This window comes from Ochotona princeps, chromosome 21, assembly GCF_030435755.1.
Source record: "Ochotona princeps isolate mOchPri1 chromosome 21, mOchPri1.hap1, whole genome shotgun sequence".
NCBI lineage: Eukaryota > Metazoa > Chordata > Mammalia > Lagomorpha > Ochotonidae > Ochotona > Ochotona princeps.
The window spans coordinates 35,849,041-35,866,933 of NC_080852.1; the positions used below are offsets into that span (position 1 = coordinate 35,849,041).

Genomic DNA, 17,893 nt, shown 5'->3' on the forward strand with positions numbered 1-17,893 from the left:
CCGGAACAGGAATGACACTGATGGTAAACCTACAGATTTTTTTCAGAAAATGAATACTGTAGTATTTAAAGGGAAATGGAATCATTGGTGTAATAACTAGAAAAGGCCTCCAGAAGCTGAGAGCTACAAATATTGGATGTTACAATAACATACTTTGTGCTGGATGCTCTTAAGTCAGGTTTAACAATGACCATTCTAGAAAGGTGCTGCCCCGGTGGCTTCGGGGTCTCTTCAAGAGCTGGAGCTCATCTTCAGGGAAAGGATACATAAAGTGCAACTCACATACTCTCTGAAGGTGGACCTGGATGGGAAACGATATGTGGATTTGGCTGTAATTTTCTAGTGTTTTCAGCAACAGCTGATTTTGAAGATCTTGTGGTAAAGTGTAGGCAACAAGCTATACATATGTTAGCAATTTCTCTAAAGGAGCAGAGGTGAACAGAAGATGACCTCTTCAGTCAGCATGTGGCCCTTCCAATCCAGGACCTGTACTTCTCCGCCCTAACCACTGCACCCTGGAACTCCTGCACAGGTCGTGGGGCCTTCCTGTCCGAAGCAGTGCACACTAGAAGAGGAAGTCCTTCCTGTTGGCTGCAGCGGCAGTTGGCCACACCCTGAAGCACAAGACTGGATTATTCTGATGTGTATGATTCTGACAGCTATTACAAGTGTCAAATTAGCTCCTTTAAAAAGATACAGCCATAATACTACTCGTTGTGATACTGAATGCAACTTTGTGGGACAAGGTAAAAAATAACTATTGGTTTTCACTATAATGATTTCATGACTTACATCGCAGCCTCTGACCTACTCAGCCAAGTTCCTCCAGTCTCATGATCATCAAGATATTGCTGAGCTCATCCTATGGGGCCCTCACCACGTGGGAAAGGACAGAAGGCAAGCTAAGTTCTCTTTTGGAGGAAAACAACAGCTAACACGTGTGCTAAACAGCCTATCCCAGAATTTTAAAGTATGTTGGACATGGCACAGGCAACATGGCAGGTCCTTATCTGCAGAAACGAAGGTGCTCCAGTCAGGGCTTGCGTCTGCGCCCAGCCACCCTACATGAGGAGGCTGCAACCGCTGACCTTGCAGCAGATGAACCTGAGATTGGCACTTCTGTCCAGACAGCCACCACAGAAGGGGCTGGGGGTGGGGGCTGGGGGGACATGGACAGAGTGCTCCCCACCAGCTACCATCCCTCCTCAGCTGAAAGGTTGCTGACTTTTACTCTACAAACTGATTGCACTCATCAAAGCTGATACACAGCTGACCAGTAAGCACTGACCTCTGACCTCACTCCTACATGGAATTGTGATTGCCTGAACCATAACTAAGCACAAATTTAATATGAAAACCTGGAGCTTCAACAAACAGATATTTCTCCCCAGGATTAGTTAGCTGAAAATCAAGGTTAACATGATTGGGGTATATTTCCTGGGGCAAGCAGTTTTCAGTTTTCAGTTGACTCTTAGATGAAGGTTAAGCAGCCAAATTCTAAGGGACTTAAGCCAGGTGTGACAGTGAGGCTAAACACGGCTCGTTAGTCCAGGCAGCTCACAAGTGGAATCGCAGTCATTCTCTACAACTAGAAGCACAGAGGAAGTGCTCTGGGCAATGGGTGGGTGAATGGAGTGTTCCTGAGGTCACTCTGGTTTGGGGCTTGACGCATAACGAGTGGACTGCCTCACAGAGCAAAGGGGCAGGAGCAGAATGAACACAGTGTGTGATGAAGAGGATGTACATGGCGTGTCAAGCAGTGGGCTGGGTCAGAACTGCCAGAGCGCAGGGAGAGTCACAGAAGTGGACAGATCAGACCACCAGCCCCTAGGCTGGGAGCCTTCATGCTCTAGATAGGGACCTAAAAAAGTTTCAGTAAACCCTGACTTTGGCTTAACAATAAATCAAACATGAAGGTGGTATGGTCTGTCAAAGCTGCCCACCGCAATTCAAAGGGTTTTGCAAATATTCATGAAAAGTGTAATAGGAAGAAACTATGTAAGGGCTTCAAAAAATTTCTGCAACAAAATACCAGTCACGGAGAGTGCCCTCCTGGGACAGAGGAGCTATTTCCTTCCCTGGACCGAGACAGACCTTTGTGGTGGCCTCAAAAAACAGTAAAGGAAGTGATTCTGTAGCTCCTGGGACTAGATCATAAAAGCTCCACTTTATCTCCTTGTGATGCTAGCTCGGAACACACCACCACGCAGCGAGGAACACAGTTTGGAGGTGTTCTCCCGGAAAATAGGAGCCAGCCCAGCCAGCCCAGCCAGCCCAGGAGGCCCTTCAACATGGCTTGGGCTCCAACTACCCCAACTGCAGCCTGAGGGACCCATAAAGAACAGCTTGAGTGTCCCCGAAACTCCAGGATTTTATGTAACAATGTATTGAAGTAAACAGAAAACCAGAAGACAGTTCTTGGTGCCAACACTCACTAAACAATTAAATACACACATGCATATAACTTGAAGGACAAAGTCCAAGAAGCAGCACAGGATATGAAAAATGTCAGCCCAGTTTTGGAAAGACACAACTGGCAAACCGTGACAGCTAGGCTGGCACAGAAGCAACCAACCATCAAAGTGTCTTTGGAGCGGGGGCACCAGTGAGACAGTCCACAGGCCCTGGCCTTGAAGAGGCTGGGGGGCTGCAGCCACAGATGAATGGTGAGGCCCGGTGGGAGAGGGGAACCTCTCCAGGAGCCCCGAGACCCCGTGTCCTGCCCTATACAAGTGACTACACTCCGCCACCCAAGAGGAAATAGACAACATTCTCTGGAAACAAGACCTGGAAGGGTACTGGGAGCTCAGGGACACCAACGTGGCCAAGAGCAGAGGAACAACCCGTCTCTGGAACAGGGCATCCGACACTGCTTGCTCCACTTCCAAGCCTGAAGGCTGAGAACTCCCAGGTAGGCAGAGTTAAATAACAAAACTGCTCTAAGTAATCATATTCTGAAACTAGGGAACCAAGTGCAAGAACCTAATTTTCCATCCCTCTCAAAGGGGGTTCACACCTCCTGCAGAGTAAGAACTGTGGCTCAGGGATGTCTGAGTGTACCCTTTCCGGGCCAGGCACCCTGGGCTAAAGGACTAAAGGAGAACAACTCCCAGGAGGAAGCAAGGAAGGACAGTGCTTTGGGGTGTCCCTGGGTCCCTGCACCACCAGCCCACAAGAACAATGGTCCTTTCTCTTGGGAAGAACAATGGCTACTTACACAGCAGCTGCAACCTTTCCAAGGAGCCTGACCGGCTGGGATAGAGCTTGACACTGACAGCACAAGAAGGTGAGTAGTAAAGGATGTTCTCTGAGCCCTCGAGCACAGAGGAGGAGAACTAGGCAGAAGTACAAGATCTTGGAGAAATGCGCCCTGTTTAGGCCTCACCCTTTCAGGCTGTAAAAACAGGAGAATACAATCTGTTTCACAAGGTTATTACAGATAGGATAATGTGTAAGAAACATGCAGTGTCATGTTCAAAGATTATGTGTATTCAGATTCCACATTTTTAAAAAGGTTAACAGCAACTACATGAGGCTTAAAAATGTACAACCTTTTTAAAGTAGACAAATGATAGAAACAAGTCTGATGAGATTATAAATACAGAAAAATGAACATAAATTTGTAGACAACGTAAGTACTGAGCCTTCTGTCTGGAAGATTACAAATTAACATTATGAACTCCTGCAACTGCTTGTAGCATTAACCACCACCTCCAGACCTCCTTGATACGTAAGTTTTGACACTGTATTTGGAAGCATTCTTTTCACAGTAAAAACTTGAAGCAGTACACATAACCCTACAGGAGTGCACATTTTCAAGGGTTTTGCCTCAAAATACTGTCACGTATGCTCCCGACTCGGGAGGCCCCCACCCCAGCAGGGCGCTGGAGGAAGGCTGGGGAAATCTTCCTGCCAGGCGATCTGGCCACATCATCTAGCTCCAAGGTGCCCCATCACGGCACTCCACAAGTGCAGCTCTTCCCGCACTTGGCAAGGTGAGAACAGACGGGAAAGGGAAAAAGGTGCGTTTTAAACACTTCCTATCAAACATGCACTACGGGCTCAGGGACAAAATACTCAAAGGTTGGGAGGGCACAGTAATAAAAACCCCAAACGGAAACTGCTAGGGAAAAAAAAAAACTATCCATCTTGCATGTGGCCGGGGTGGGGGGCCCGTCAGTGCCCGACCCTGGCACGGCCTGGCCAGCACGCGCGTGCAGCCTGTCCATCTCCAGGCATCCAGGACCACAACTCGCTGCACCTGCCCGGGGAAGCCGAAATCACACGCCCCGGGGAGTGGGGAGGGGCAAAGCCGCTAACCCACGTGTCCTACGGAGGGCCGCGGGGCAACCTTGTCGCTCGGGAGCCCGCAGGCGGAGCAAGCCGCAGGGCACGAGTTCCCGAGCGTTCCCCCCGGCGCACCTGCCGCGACTCGCGCCTTCTAAGCCACAGTCACAGCCGGCCCCCAGGGGAAGGCACGAGAGCGCCAACCCCGGCCCGGGCGCGCCGCTTCCCTCCCTGGAGCCTCGGCGCGGCGGGCAAGCGGGCGGGCGGCCGCGCGGAGGCCGTCACGGGCGAGACACGTCCCCGGGCCGCCGAGGGCGCGGGGAGGACGGCCGAGACCCGGCTCTGCGGCCCCGCGGCCCCGCCGCCCGCGGGCCGGATGGACCGAGCGCCGGCCGCGGCGTTCCGGTGCGCGCGCGCGCCTCAGCCAATCGCGTGCTCACCCGCCCCCCGCCGCCGCGGCGAGGCTGGCGCTGGGAAGAGGAAGAAGAACATTCGCCCTCCTCCTCCCAGCGCGCGGGCGGCGGCGGCGGCGGCGGCACCGGGGTCACGAACTCTGACCTTTCACTGACAAAAACAATAACAAACCCCTCCTTCCCCGCGACCCCGGCGGCGGCCCCGGGCCCGCCCCCGCCTCCACCTCGGCGTCTCGTCTCGCCCCGCTGGCCCCGCGAGCCCGCGGCCCCCCGGGCTCCCGCCATCCGCCGCCGCCGGGAGCCCGGCCTCGCCGCGCCCTGCGCTCCGCGCCGGGGGCCGCCGGCCGCCGACACGGGACCTGCTTCCAGGCTGCCTGGGCGCCACATCCTGAGGTGAGACGGGAGAGCCGGGGGCCGGGGCGGGCTCGGGCAGGCGGCGGAGGGGGCGGGCCTGGCGCGCGGACATGGAGGCGCCGCGGCGGCGGCTCAACCCGACCCTTTTACCTTTGCCACGGGGCGGCGGCACCGGGCGCTTTGCATAGTGGGCCGGGCCGCTCCCCTGCCCTCCCCGCCTGCGGCCCGGCCGCGCTGGAGGGCTCCCCCTGACCGGCCTGGCCGGCGCGAGGGCGGGGGCGCAGGGGGAATGGCCGCGGCCCCGCCTCGCAGTTGGCCCTCCGCCAGCGCCGCCATCTTGTGCTCGCTCGAGATGGCTGGGCCTGTCTCCCCTCCTCCTCCTCCTCCACCTCCTCTTTCTCCTCTTCGACTTCCCCGCAGTCCCTCTATCCCTTCGTTCCCCGGCTCCAGGCCCCGCCGCTTTCCGCCTGCACTTGGCGGCCGCCCCGGCCCAACCGCCGGAATTTTCGCAAGGGGAGGGTGGAAGGGGAAGGAGGAAGGCGAGGACGGGGCGCGACCTCCTGAGCGATGCCTAGACCGGCCAATGGGTGCCCTGCTAGGAGGGCCGGGGGCTGTAGCTCCGCCCCCTGGTCGCTGCTGATTGGCCCTGGCGGGCGGGGGCGGTCCCCGTGGGGCGCGGCGTGAGGCCGGGCCGGGGGCGGGGTCACGGGGGGCGCGGCCGCCGTGAGGGGCTGGGCGCCGGCGGTGATGCGGGGGACGGCCGTGAGGGGCTGGGCGCCGGCGGTGGTGCGGGGGGCGGCCGTGAGGGGCTGGGCGCGGACCGTGGTGCGGGGGACGGCCGTGAGGCGATGGGTGCTGGCCGTGGTGCCGGGGGCAGCTGCCCCGGGCCGGCCGGCGTGGCCGCTTCCTGACAGCAATCGTAACACCCCTGAAGCGTTTGGAGTCCCCCGCACCCCCTCTTAGGGGGCTTTTGGGGCCGTAGACACCATTCAGGGCTCCTCCCCGGGTTTTCAGCTTGACTCCGGGCGAATCTCCTGTCTGAGGCCCAACGCTGCAGCCTGTAAAATGAAGGAGAAAGGACCAGACCTCCCCTCTCAGTATTGTTTTAGAGGTTCTGCTCAGAAAATGGAGTCCAGGCCACTTGCGAGTCACAGAGAGATGTAAAAATGGTGTTGTTGTTGACGTGGGACGTAGAGCCACCAGGGGTGCACCATGGGCGGGTGCGAGAGCGCTTGGGTCCCTGTGGTTTTTCTCAATTCGTGTGTGAAGTGCGTACTCACCTGGTTTTAGGCACTGGTGATCCGGCCAGACCACAGCTGGGCCTGTGGCGGGGACTGAGGGGTGAATGGGTGATGGCATCCAGAGAGTTCAGAATGGCAGATTGGGGGCTCAGGAGTGGAGGATGTGCGAACGAGGTGGTCTCAGGGGTCTGACTGGGCAGCCAGGAAAGGACTGCGGAGGGACAGCCGGGCCGGCAGTAAGCAGAAGGTGCGGGCTGGGGCAGGAACTGTCCTGCCTCCAGGCCAGTGTTGGAAATGTGGCAAAGGAAGTGGGAAACAAGTCAGGGAAAACACATCCCTCACGGGAACTGTTCACGGCTGATGAGTTGGGGAGGGGGCTCAGAAAATGACCGTTTCGGAATTGAAATCCTTTGTTGGCCTCCTAGGTCCATCTGCAGGTCTTGAAGTACCTGCTGAGGCTGCGCTGAGAATGCAAAGGTGGCTGAGCCTCAAGTGTTTGTGAAAATGACTCCAAGGAGCCTGTCGGGTCTTGCTTGCCCATTCTCCATTTCCGTCCCTCCCTCTCCCACCCCCCATCCGGTACAGATTCTGTGCACACTAACATGTTTAAGGCAGGAGCTAATCAATGTGGAGTGAGCAGTGGCAACACTTACAAGCAGTTCAGGGTTTAGGACAAGTTCCTAACCTTGCTGAGCCTTGGCATCCACATTTGCACAATAATGTAGCCTTCCTTCTAGAGTTGAGGATTCAGTGAGTTAGTGTGAGTAAAGAACCTGGACTAAATAACTGGCACGTGGTAAATACTCCGTAAAAGCTGGGAGTCACTGGTCATGAAGCACTAGTCAGGGACACACAGTAATAGAAAAAAACAGTGTGCTTTTCAGAATTTAGAAACATTAAATTCTTCAAGTCCACTACAACCCACGCACGATGCTGAACCTGCTATCTGTTGGAAAGCTTTCCTAGAGGTTGTTGTAATTTTCTTAGCCTTGTCCACCTAGCTGCCTGTGCTCAGACATACTAGCCCAGCTAACTTCCTGACAGCCTGGCCTGCTCTGCATCCCAGGCTCACACTGTCGGTCCTCACCCTAAGGCCTCAGGTGCCAGCTTCTTCCAACCTCCCAGACTAGTTGGCTTTTTTACTTTGTTTCCATAGAACTTTTCCCTCACTTTCTAATTGCATGCTCTATGATGTGATTTGTTTGATTACTGTCTGTCCTCACCACACTGTTAAGTTTGAGAACACAAATCTCTCTGCTCACTGTTGTATCCAGCACTTAGCAAAATGCCTAACTCTATTTGTTGAGTGATTGGATTGTCAGTAACTTATGATAGTACTGATAACTAAGTGGCAGCTAAAAATGGGTGCTTTTCTATGTGGACTTGTTTGGCAATTTAAATAGCTCTTTGAGCAATAAAATGTCCTTTACAGTGTCTGGAGAAAATTAAGTGATTCCTGGCAAGATCTCCACTGTAAGAAGATACTAAATATGGGTAAGATTATCCATTTGAATCCTTTTTATGGATTATTAGATGATTAGATGGTGATGCTCCTTTTCAAAAGCAAGAAACAAGTATAATTAAGTGGTTTAAGTTCAGTTACATTGGGCCCGGTGGCATGGCCTAGCGGCTAAAGTCCTCGCCTTGAACGCCCCGGGATCCCATATGGGCACTGGTTCTAATCCTGGCAGCTCCACTTCCCATCCAGCTCCCTGCTTGTGGCCTGGGAAAGCAGACGACGACGGCCCAGAGCTTTGGGACACTGCACCCATGTGGGAGACCTGGAGGAAGTTCCTGGTTCCCGGCTTCAGATCGGCACAGCACTGGCTGTTGCGGCTCACTTGGGGAGTGAATCATCGGACGGAAGATCTTCCTCTCTGTCTCTCCTCCTCTCTGTATATCTGACTTTGTAATAAAAAAAAATAAATCTTAAAAAAAAAGTTCATTTACATGAAGGTCAGTTCATGTGTGAAGAAATAAATAGCCCAAATATAATCATACCATTTACTTTTCAAGAACATTTTCTTTTCATTTTATTTAAAAGGCAAAATGAGATCTTCCATCTTCTCCTTCTCTCTCCAAATCCATGCAACGCCAGGGCTGGGCCAGACCGAAGTCAGGAGCCATAAACTCCATCTAGTCTCCCGTGTGAGTCGCAGGTGCCTGAGCACTGCAGCCGTGGTGCACCGTCCTCTTAGGATGTGCGTTAGCAGGAAACTGGCTGGTGCTGCAGCTAGGACTAGGAGCAGTTCCTCCCGTGGAGATGGGCATCCCAAGGGCTGAGACAATCACTTGCATGTCATTTCCCTTAACTGAGAAAACCAGGTGTAGTGTCAATGTCATTATTGTGAAATCAGAGATTCTAGTTTGGGGAGCCAGCATTTGGCCTAGCAGTTAAGTTCCAATCCCAGATTGGAAAGCCTGGTTTTGATTCCCAGGTCTGTCCTGATTCCAGTTTGCTGCCAGCGTGGGTGCTGGGAGGCAGCAAGTTTGGGCTTGAATAGTTGAGTGCCTACTACCCACATGGGTGACCTGGCTTGGGCTCCTTGCTGCCGCTGTCAGCCCTGGCACAGTCCACACTGCTGGAGTCTCTTGGAGAGTGAACCGGCAGTGGGAGCCCTTCTGTCTCAGATGCTCTGCCCCTCAAGTGAAGCAATTTTTTAAAAATTAAGGTTTTGTTTTTCTGTCACAGGGAATAAAAGAGCAGGGAAGAAACCCTTAGAGGGTTTGCAGAAAGTTGGGAATTGAGTTTGACTTTTCATATTCAATGGTAAATAGAACCTTTGTATTGACTTATTTTGCATAGCACAAGTTTTTAAATGAGCAAGGCCCACTTGATGGAATGAGGACGAGGAAGGGAGGCTGTGCTGGGCAGCCTTGTGGTCAGCCTCAGTGCTCAGCAGCTAGGCTCTGGGCCTGGCTCCCTGAGTGTCTCGTTGTAAGAGCCCTCCTCTTTGCAGCTGTCTTACAGTTCTCTCCCATATCTGCTGTATGCTCCTTTAAGGCCAACGCTGCTTTCTCCTAAAACCGGTCCAGATATGGCCTTAATGAACACCATAAAGGAAGGGTTGGTGGAGGAATCCTGAGGTCCCTAAGCAGACGCACCCTTACAGCCCCTCAAGGCCAGGCTCACGCTTGACACAAAGCGCACTACCAGATTTTAGTTTATCTCTGTAGTGCTGATTATGAGGAATTTCATAAAAGATTTACTTGTTTATTAGTTGAAAAGCAGATTTATAGAGAGGAGAGACAGAGTGAAAGATCTTCCTTCCACTGGTTCACTCCCTAAAGGACCACAATGGCCAGAGCTGAGCTGATGTGAAGCCAGGAGCTTCCTCTGGATCTCCCACATGTGTGTAGGGGTCCAAGGACTTGAGCCATTCTCTACTGCTTTCCTAAGAAGAAGCTGGGAGCTGGATCAGAAGTGGAGCAGTTGGGACAAGACTCGCGCTCTATGGGTTGCCAATGCCACAGAGGATTAGTGTGCTATGCCACTCCCTGATTATGAGGAATTTAAATAATGCTCATTTTCCTCCTCCATGTCTGATTATTGTGCTTCACTTAATGAGTCCTGTCACAAAATGTAAAAGTTCAGGTCTTCCTTATTCATTGTGGATGTCTACTTCCATCCTAATGTCCCTGGAGGCTGAGATTCTGTCATTCCTCCCATCCTGTATTTCTTTCCTATGTCTCTTGTCAGCCACCTACGCCACCCAGGTGGCAGGTGCGCTCCCCACATGCTGGAGAGACTTAAGCAGCAGGCGCCCCATTCCAGGGCACCTGTCTGGGAACAGCAGTGATGGTGGGGGAGTGGACTGAGGGTGAAAGCTCAGATCCTGGCTTTGGGAGGGGATGTTTGCTAAGGACACTGTAAAAGCAGATTGAGACTTTTGGTGCAGAGCAGTAGGACGTAACTTTATTAAGATAAAAAGAAGAGATCGCCTCTGAGTCCTAACTGACCTTTGTGATTAACTTCTGGACCTAGAGTCCCTCTTCCACCATAAGAGGAGGATGGAGTCCCTTCATACAAGGTGGAACCCTGTTACTCCATAATTACTGACAATAATCCAAGAGATTCTAATTCCTGGGAATGTTAACATGTAGATAAAGAATTTTGTTCCCAGGTTGCAAGTATAAAAGAAGATGTCATTTTCTCCTGTTTGGGTTTGTAGGAAATATGAGAGATGATATTGCAGCCTGGAAAAAAAGGACTCCCACTAATGAAGAGTGAGGGGCAGAAACGGGGGCTGGTGGAGCTAGACTCCAACTCGAGGACTCCTTGGTTTTACAGGGAGCTGCACGACTTAACCTTTATTGTGCACATAGGGGAAGAAAGCTCCTGCCTAATGGTCTGAGTTTGCCCTCAGAAACTCCCCCAGCTGCCTGCTCATGTGGCTGTCAGCTCCCCTGAGAAAAAAACACAGCTGCTTCCTGAGTTTCTCCCCCATGGTTTTATTTCTGGGGAACTTTATTGTTATTATTAATCGTGGCACATTTCAAAAGTGTCATTTGTATGCCTCTTTTTCAAAACCTCCCCCATCCCACCAAAGTAATGACGTTGGACTTGGAAAATGGCCTGTTAATTGCTCTGTCAAGGCTAAAAGCACAGTATGTCAATGTTCAGCTGGAAAGGCTGCAATTAAAATGTTAATTTATTTAATGCATGATTTAATTTTTGTTTTAGAATATATTTCATTTATTTATAAAGAGTTAGAGAAGGAGAGAGCTTCCATCTGCTGGTTTACTCCCCTGGTTATCACAGTAGCCAGGGCTGGGGCAGGCCAAAGCCAAAAGTCACAAGCCGCCTCCTAAAGGGTACCTGGGACCCTGAGCACTGCTTTCCCAGGCACGTTAGCAGGAAGCTGGATCAAAACTGGAGCAGCCGGGCCACAAACCAGTGCCCATATTGTATGCTGGTGTCACAGACACAAGGCCAGCGCCACAAAGGTTTTTATTTTCTAATAAAGAATTTTTGTTTTGAGTCCGGCACATTGGCTATATTGGCTAATCCTCCCCTTGCAAGTGCCAGGATCCCGTGTGGGTGCTGGTTTGTGTTCCAGCTGCCCTGCTTCCCATCCAGCTCTGTGCTTGTGGCCTGGGAAAGCAGGGGAGGATGGCCCAAGGTCTTTGGGACCCTGCACCTGCATGGGAGACCCAGAAGAACCTCGTGGCTCCTGGCTTCAGATTGGCTCAGCTCTGGTCATAGTGGCCATTTGGGGAGTGAACCAGCAGATTAAAGAGTTTCCTCTCTGTCTCTCCTCTCTGTAAATCTGCCTTTCCAATAAAAATAAATAAATCTTTTTAAAAAAAATAATTATTTATTTGGAAGCCAGAATTAGAAGGGGAGGGGGAGAGAGAGATCCCGAGGCCAACCCTCCATCCATTGGTTTCACTCCACAATTGGCCATCATGGCAGGGGCTGGGGCAGGCGGAAGTCATGAGCCAGGAACTCCAGTGAGGTCACTCATATTGGTGGCAAGAGCCCAAGCCCTTTAGACATCTTCTCTTGCTTTCCCAGTCAGCTTAGCAAGGAGAGAATTGTAACTGTTGTATGTGTGTGTTGGTAGTAATACATACATATCTATTTGAATTTCATTAGCATCTTAATGGTAATACATCTCCATTTTCCTAATGGTCACATGTTTTATTGAGAAAGTGAAAGCTACTCTTTCACTTTCTGCCACTGGTGGCTGTCATGTATTGCCTGTTAGACGCTTGGCATAATACATCACTTTTATTATGTAATCTTCCCAACAATCTCATATGGTCAGTAATGGAGAGTTAGCTTAGTACCTTAATCTCATAACTCAGCATTCTTGTTTGAGTAAGGAAGTATCAAAATGGAAGATATTTTGGATGTTAATGTAGTCCTGGGCCTGTAAAACATAAACATGAATGATTTGAATCAGTTGATTGTGAAGGGAAGGCAGGTTCATGTGACCCTGTCAGTGAAGAGTTTCCTTGTTCCAGGGCTTGTTTGTTGCTCCACAAGATACCAGCTCCTGCCTCTGCCTGTGGAGAGCATGACTGGGCTGTCCTGGCCACTGGTGAGATTGAGGGACTTCCAGTCAGCCCAGTCCCTCCTGCAGTGGGGACTAAAACACTATTTAACAGGGTTTAGTCAGCTGTCACCTTTGGCAAGCCTGGAAGAGTTGGTTCAGATTCACTGTTGTGTATCTTATGCTTCTTTGTTCAAGGGATGATGTGTCCTTACATTTGGAAAACTTTGGGTTGAGGAGCCTGCCACAGAAAGCCAGGAAATCATCACTCATTTCTGCCCTTCTTTGGTCTCTACTGCGTGTTTTAGTATATTATATAGTGTGTACTATCCAGAAAAAAAAAGTCACTAATTCAAGCCGAGTTCAAGAATCTTCCCTCATCTCTGAGCTGACAGTGTCATCACTTTGTGACCAGCCCCCCTGAGGAACAGTATTGACCTTTGCCATCATCACACTGCTGCACAAGTTACATTTTTTGAAGATCCATATGTGATCCTGCCATTGCCCTGCCCAGTTCCTGATTCTTGTCCATTGGGTGCAGTGCCAGTCTTTCTCCTCCCCTGACCTCTGCAACAGTCCTCCACAGATTGCCTGCTCTGTCTTGAGTCTGACATGGCTCTGTCCTATCTCTGAATGAAGATTGTCTTCTCGGCTTAGAACTCTACAATCCCCCTCGCTTTGCTTGCTCCACTCTCCCTGCAGGACCTCCTCTGAATATCTCTCCTGTCCTGTAAAATTCTCAGATTTCCCCAGACAGGACATGCTTCTTCCGTGAGGTGCTCATTGTAGCATTGGCATTGCATAGACACTAACTGGTTTCCTTTTAAGCTTATCAAGGACAAAGTGCTCTTTTTTTCTCTTCCCTTCTTATTTTGATGATGGTGGTATTAATTATCAGCAGTCGGTTCATTGACAAGTTTATGCAGTTGCTTGGTAGGGTTGATAAAGGTGGTTGGGTTTGATTAGGTTAGGGTTGCTTGAGGAGGGCATTCCATAGCCTTTCCTTTACTGGGTCTTATAGCTGTAGGGCGACAAATCAGGTTCTTTCCTGTGAACATTGTTATGTGTGGCTGTCTTTGGAGGCTAAGGACCAGAATGAGTTGAGTGCCAAATTTTAAAACTCCTATTTCTATGCCAAGAGTTACTTTAGGATTCTACTGGAGGCGTGATAATGCAGTGCTGCCCGGTGCACAGTAACCACTTCATGTTAATGTTAATGGACTTCATCGCAGCAGCCAAGAAGGTTGCTTTGTTTGTTTGTGTTTAAAGCTTTGTTTCTGCGGTTTGCCCCCTGCCCTTTCAGAGATCTCTGAACTTCTGTCTCACCAGGTGATGTTTCTGTCTCTAGGACCGCCTATGGCTGTGTTAGCAGTAAGCGAAGCTCTCAGGTGAGAGACTTGTCCCTGACATGATCTTTCTCTTGTTTTTCTGGATACACTTTAATTGAATGATTCCCCTTCCCCTTCCTGACACCTCTTCAGAATTTCATCCTTACATGTGATATCCTGGAAGATACCTCTGGCTATGAAGATAGGATATGGTTTGTGACTTGAATATTTTCACTAGTGATGAAATGAAAAAGTTTTGTAAAACTGCCTCTCACTTGCCCATTCTAATTGGATATAAATCTTTATTGAAAGCACTTGCTTTATGTAGTACTCTCTTATTCTCACCCTTTGTCTCTGCTTGTTTTTTCAGAAGGTGAATACTTCTCCTTGCTCATTTTTAAGCAGCTTTCAAAGCTGCTGTTGATGATGCCTGAAGCTGCTTTGGAGGCAGAAAACCAACAGTGAGATCAAGAATTGTAAGAATTCAAGTGTATAAAGAAAGGTTGCTGCTCAGTTCAAGTGTGTAAAGAAAGGCGCTTGAGATGGTCCAGGAAGTTGGTGTGGGAGAACCAGGTGGGGGGCATTTGTCCTACCCAAGAGCAAGTCTTCTCTAGAGCTTGGTGATAAGAAAATGCTAGTGACAGAAAGATAACTAAAACAGTAGTTGTAGAGAATAGAGGAGTTAGACTTGCATCCTTCCACACGTACAGGGAAACCAGGATGTGGCAGAGGTGGCCCTGCACGTCAGTGTGGAAATTTCAGGAAATGGTGCCGGAAAATTGATTGATCATAAGGTAAAAATATTAGTTACTCGTTATCAAACTCAAGAATTAGTTGCAAATGGATTGTGGACCTAAATGTGAGGGGGAAAGCTGCTACAATTTACAATACAAAAGTTACTAAAGTTAAAACTTTTAAGGTAGGCCAATGGAATGTGGGCATCCCATATTGGAACACTGGTTGGAGACCAGCTACTCCATTTCCTATCCAGTAGAAGCAGTGCAAGATGGCCCAAGTGCTTGAACCACTACCCAAGTTGGAATTCCTGACTGCTGGCTGCAGCGTGGCCCAGCTGCAGCTGTGAGGGAGTGAGCCAGCACATAGATTTCTCTCTCTCTCTCTGTCTCTTTTCTGTCAGCCTGATTTTCAAATAATCTTTTTTTAAAAGATGTTTTTTTGTGGGTTTTTTTGGGGGGGTGAAGGCAGATATAGAGAGAAGGAGACACACAGAAACACCCACTGGTTCAGTCCCCAAGTAACTACAACCATTGGAGCTGAGCCCATCTGAAGCCAAGAGCCAGGAGCTTCTTCTGGGCTCCCATGCAGGCGCAGGATCCCAAGGCTTTGGGTCGAACTTAACTGCTTTCCCAGGCCACAGGCAGGGAGCTGGATGGGAAGTGGGGCTGCCAGGGTTAGAACTGGCGCACATATGGGATCCCGGTGGTTACTAGGCAGATTTAGCCACTAGGCTATCACATTGGGCCCTCAAATAATCTTATACAAGCAAAAAAACTTAAGAAAGGGAAGGATTTTCAGAGTAATGTGAACTATAAAAAATATTAATCAGCATTATAAAATTTAAGAACTTTGTTTATCAAGACTATAAAGAAAAAAAATGTCACAAAGTGACAATAGTTGCAATGCATGCCTTAACTGAAGTTGCACATGTAGTGTGAAATTTAATCATTACAGACAAGTTTCTGAAATGCTAACCCTGTTAAATAGATGATCACTAAAATCCATGTCAGCCAGAAAGTTGCAGGGTCAAGCCACGTCCCTTTAGGAAAGCCCAATGGAAGGGTTAGCCTTTCCAGCACTTCATTGTTTCTAAAATGTTCAATGATGTTTTCTTAACATTTTTTCTTTTTCTACATTTTTTTCCCCTAAGATTTACTTACCTACTTGTTTGGAAGACTTTGACAGAGGTCTTTTGTTGCTGGTTTACTCCCCAAATGGTTGTAACAGCTGGGGCTGAGCCAGTTCAAAGGCAGGAGCCAGGAACTCCGGCTAGGTCTCGACGTGCGGGAGAGCCCAAACTCTCAGGCTGTTTTCCTCTGCCTTCCCAGGTGCACTAGCAGGGAGTTAGAGCAAAAGCAGAGCAGCCAGCATTCAGGTGCAGCTTACCCAGGGCACCACCACGCCAGCCCATCCTGACATTTCTTACTTATTACACTGTGGTTAGTAACAGCATTAATTATGGAAACACCTCAAAGTGGTAAAATTATTAGTTGGAACTACATGTTTAGATTTACATGTTGACTACATGTTTGATTTCCAGAGAATTTCTGTGTTTTAAGGAAGAATATTAGAACTTGAGACATTGCACATGTCGTAATTGTGTTTTAACAAAATGGTTGATTTTTCTGATACATTTCCCCTCCACCTTAGTTGGTACCAAACTGTAGCCAGAGTTTTTCTCTGGGGTTTTTCCTTTCAGAAACAGGAATTTAAAGTTACAGTTATTAAAGGATTAAATAACCAAGAACATGGCTCCACTCAGTTTTAAGACCTAATTCTCTGCAACTGGATCCCTTGTGCTCATGGTCTGGTGCCACTGTGCTGGGACCTGTGTTGGAGTTCCTACTCACTGAAAGCAAGAGCTAGGTTCATATATATATAAATAAGTTACAGAGCTCCACAGACATCAGTGCCTAGTGGTATTTCAGATTAGAACTTCGGTAAAGTGTTTTGTAAATTTTGTAAAATTTCATTGAATGACCTTCTAGTTTGTGATTCAAGAAGGGCAAATGATGAACCGTGCCTGTGTTTGCGTATATTGCATACTCAGTGGCCCAGTAATTTTCATATGTTAAGTCCTGGAAATAGATTACTCTAGAGCTTTGTTCTCCTGTGTAACTATGAGAATTCGATCTAAAGGAGACCCTCTTTACCTCAAGCTCTCTGTGGTGGAGTTACCAGCAAGTGTTTAGCAGACATTCAGGCAGAAGTGTTCTGACAGGAGACCAGGGGGTGAGCAGTGCTTGTCCTCCAACGGACCTGCCTAGGAGACAACCACACTGTTTGGTCAGGAGATGTTTGTCCTTGATTTTTTTATAAATGATAGCACTGGCCCCGACTTTTTAATAATAAGAAGCTGGGTTACCTGGTTTTATATATATTTTTTGAGAACTTTCAGAATAAATGCGTTCATGAGTAGTACCATGTTATTAGCGTACTTTATAATACAGTCTTCTAGTTTATTAGTGGTAATGTTTGCCTTTCAACCCTTCAGTAAGGTATGTTAGCACCTGGGTAAGGTTTTGCTTCTCACATTCCCACTAGCAACAGGAGTATAGTTGATGATAGCAATCTAGCACTCCATGCAAAGTTGATCTCACACCTTTCTCAGATGGCCATCTTCAGCATACAGTGACAGGGAACCATAGAGGCAGGTCCTTGTGATTCCCACCTCTGAGAAGTAAGCGATAACCACCTTTCCAAATTCACCTTTGTCTCTATTTACTTGGGGAAGTCCTACTTGCAAATTGAAATAACTGAAGTAATTAATTTTGATACTTGTGATTGAAGAAACTTGTATTAGCAGATAAAGAATGCCTGGCCTGCTGGCTTTGTCACTGCTTGAAGGCAAAATCTGCAAAAAAACAGTCCACAGACAAATTGTAATTACTAATATTTTCCAGTGGCCTGGTTTATCCCCACCTGATAGAAGTTGCTGCATCTTTCCAAACAGGTTCTCTAATGATCTTGCTTCATCATGGCTACAAATATGGAGGGGCTGGTTCATCACAGAGTGGGGACCCAGCAGGTGGCTGAGGTGAGTGACAGGGGCTGTTGGCACGCTTGCTGGCACCCTTACTTTCGAAAGGAAAGAAGTCAGTGCATTGTTCAATACCGTCCCATAGAAGTTGGCATGTGATCCAAATCTAAAGGGGGATGTCAACTAGGAGAAAAATTAAAATGGCAACATTTATTCATGACATGTCTTTGCATGACAGGGGTGACTTAACTGCATATAAAACAGTGACTTGAAATTTTATCTTGAACCAAAACCAAGTCGAATCTGGCTCTCAAAATGGGTATAGTTGAACTCCAACTTCTGTCTTAGTTTCTCACACACTTTAATACTTTGTTAATACTGTGGGATGCGTTAGCAGTCCCTGACCATCTACCAGACAGCAGGCATTGCTGAGAAACAGAGGTCAGTGAGCCACAGGTCCTGCCTTGAGTGACCTCAAGGCCTGGTCGGGAACAGTTATCAAGTAGGTCAAAAAGCGTAACTCGGGGAGGAAGGGGATACCCATTTTGTCAGA

The 17,893-nt window shown here is 48.9% G+C and overlaps 1 protein-coding gene across 19 annotated transcripts in view; it reads left to right on the forward strand.

The window, feature by feature from the left end:
• Positions 1-4,747: 4,747 nt before the first annotated feature.
• Positions 4,748-17,893, forward strand: part of NR2C2 (nuclear receptor subfamily 2 group C member 2) — a 60,899-nt gene continuing 47,753 nt past the window's right edge. For 5 of the 19 annotated variants that reach the window (XR_009247374.1, XM_058678944.1, XM_058678946.1 and 2 more), the window contains exons 1-4: positions 7,172-7,789; positions 13,624-13,682; positions 13,993-14,098; positions 17,314-17,397. Coding sequence is in view for 17 of the 19 variants with exons in the window: in XM_058678944.1 (XP_058534927.1) it covers positions 17,338-17,397 (60 nt within the window). In the remaining 2 variants the exon portion in view is untranslated. Of the gene's footprint in view, positions 5,094-6,158; positions 6,773-7,171; positions 7,790-13,623; positions 13,683-13,992; positions 14,196-14,222; positions 14,417-17,313; positions 17,398-17,893 lie in introns of those variants that run through there. The other 14 variants (XM_058678940.1, XM_058678948.1, XM_058678942.1 and 11 more) reach the window with 14 other exon arrangements.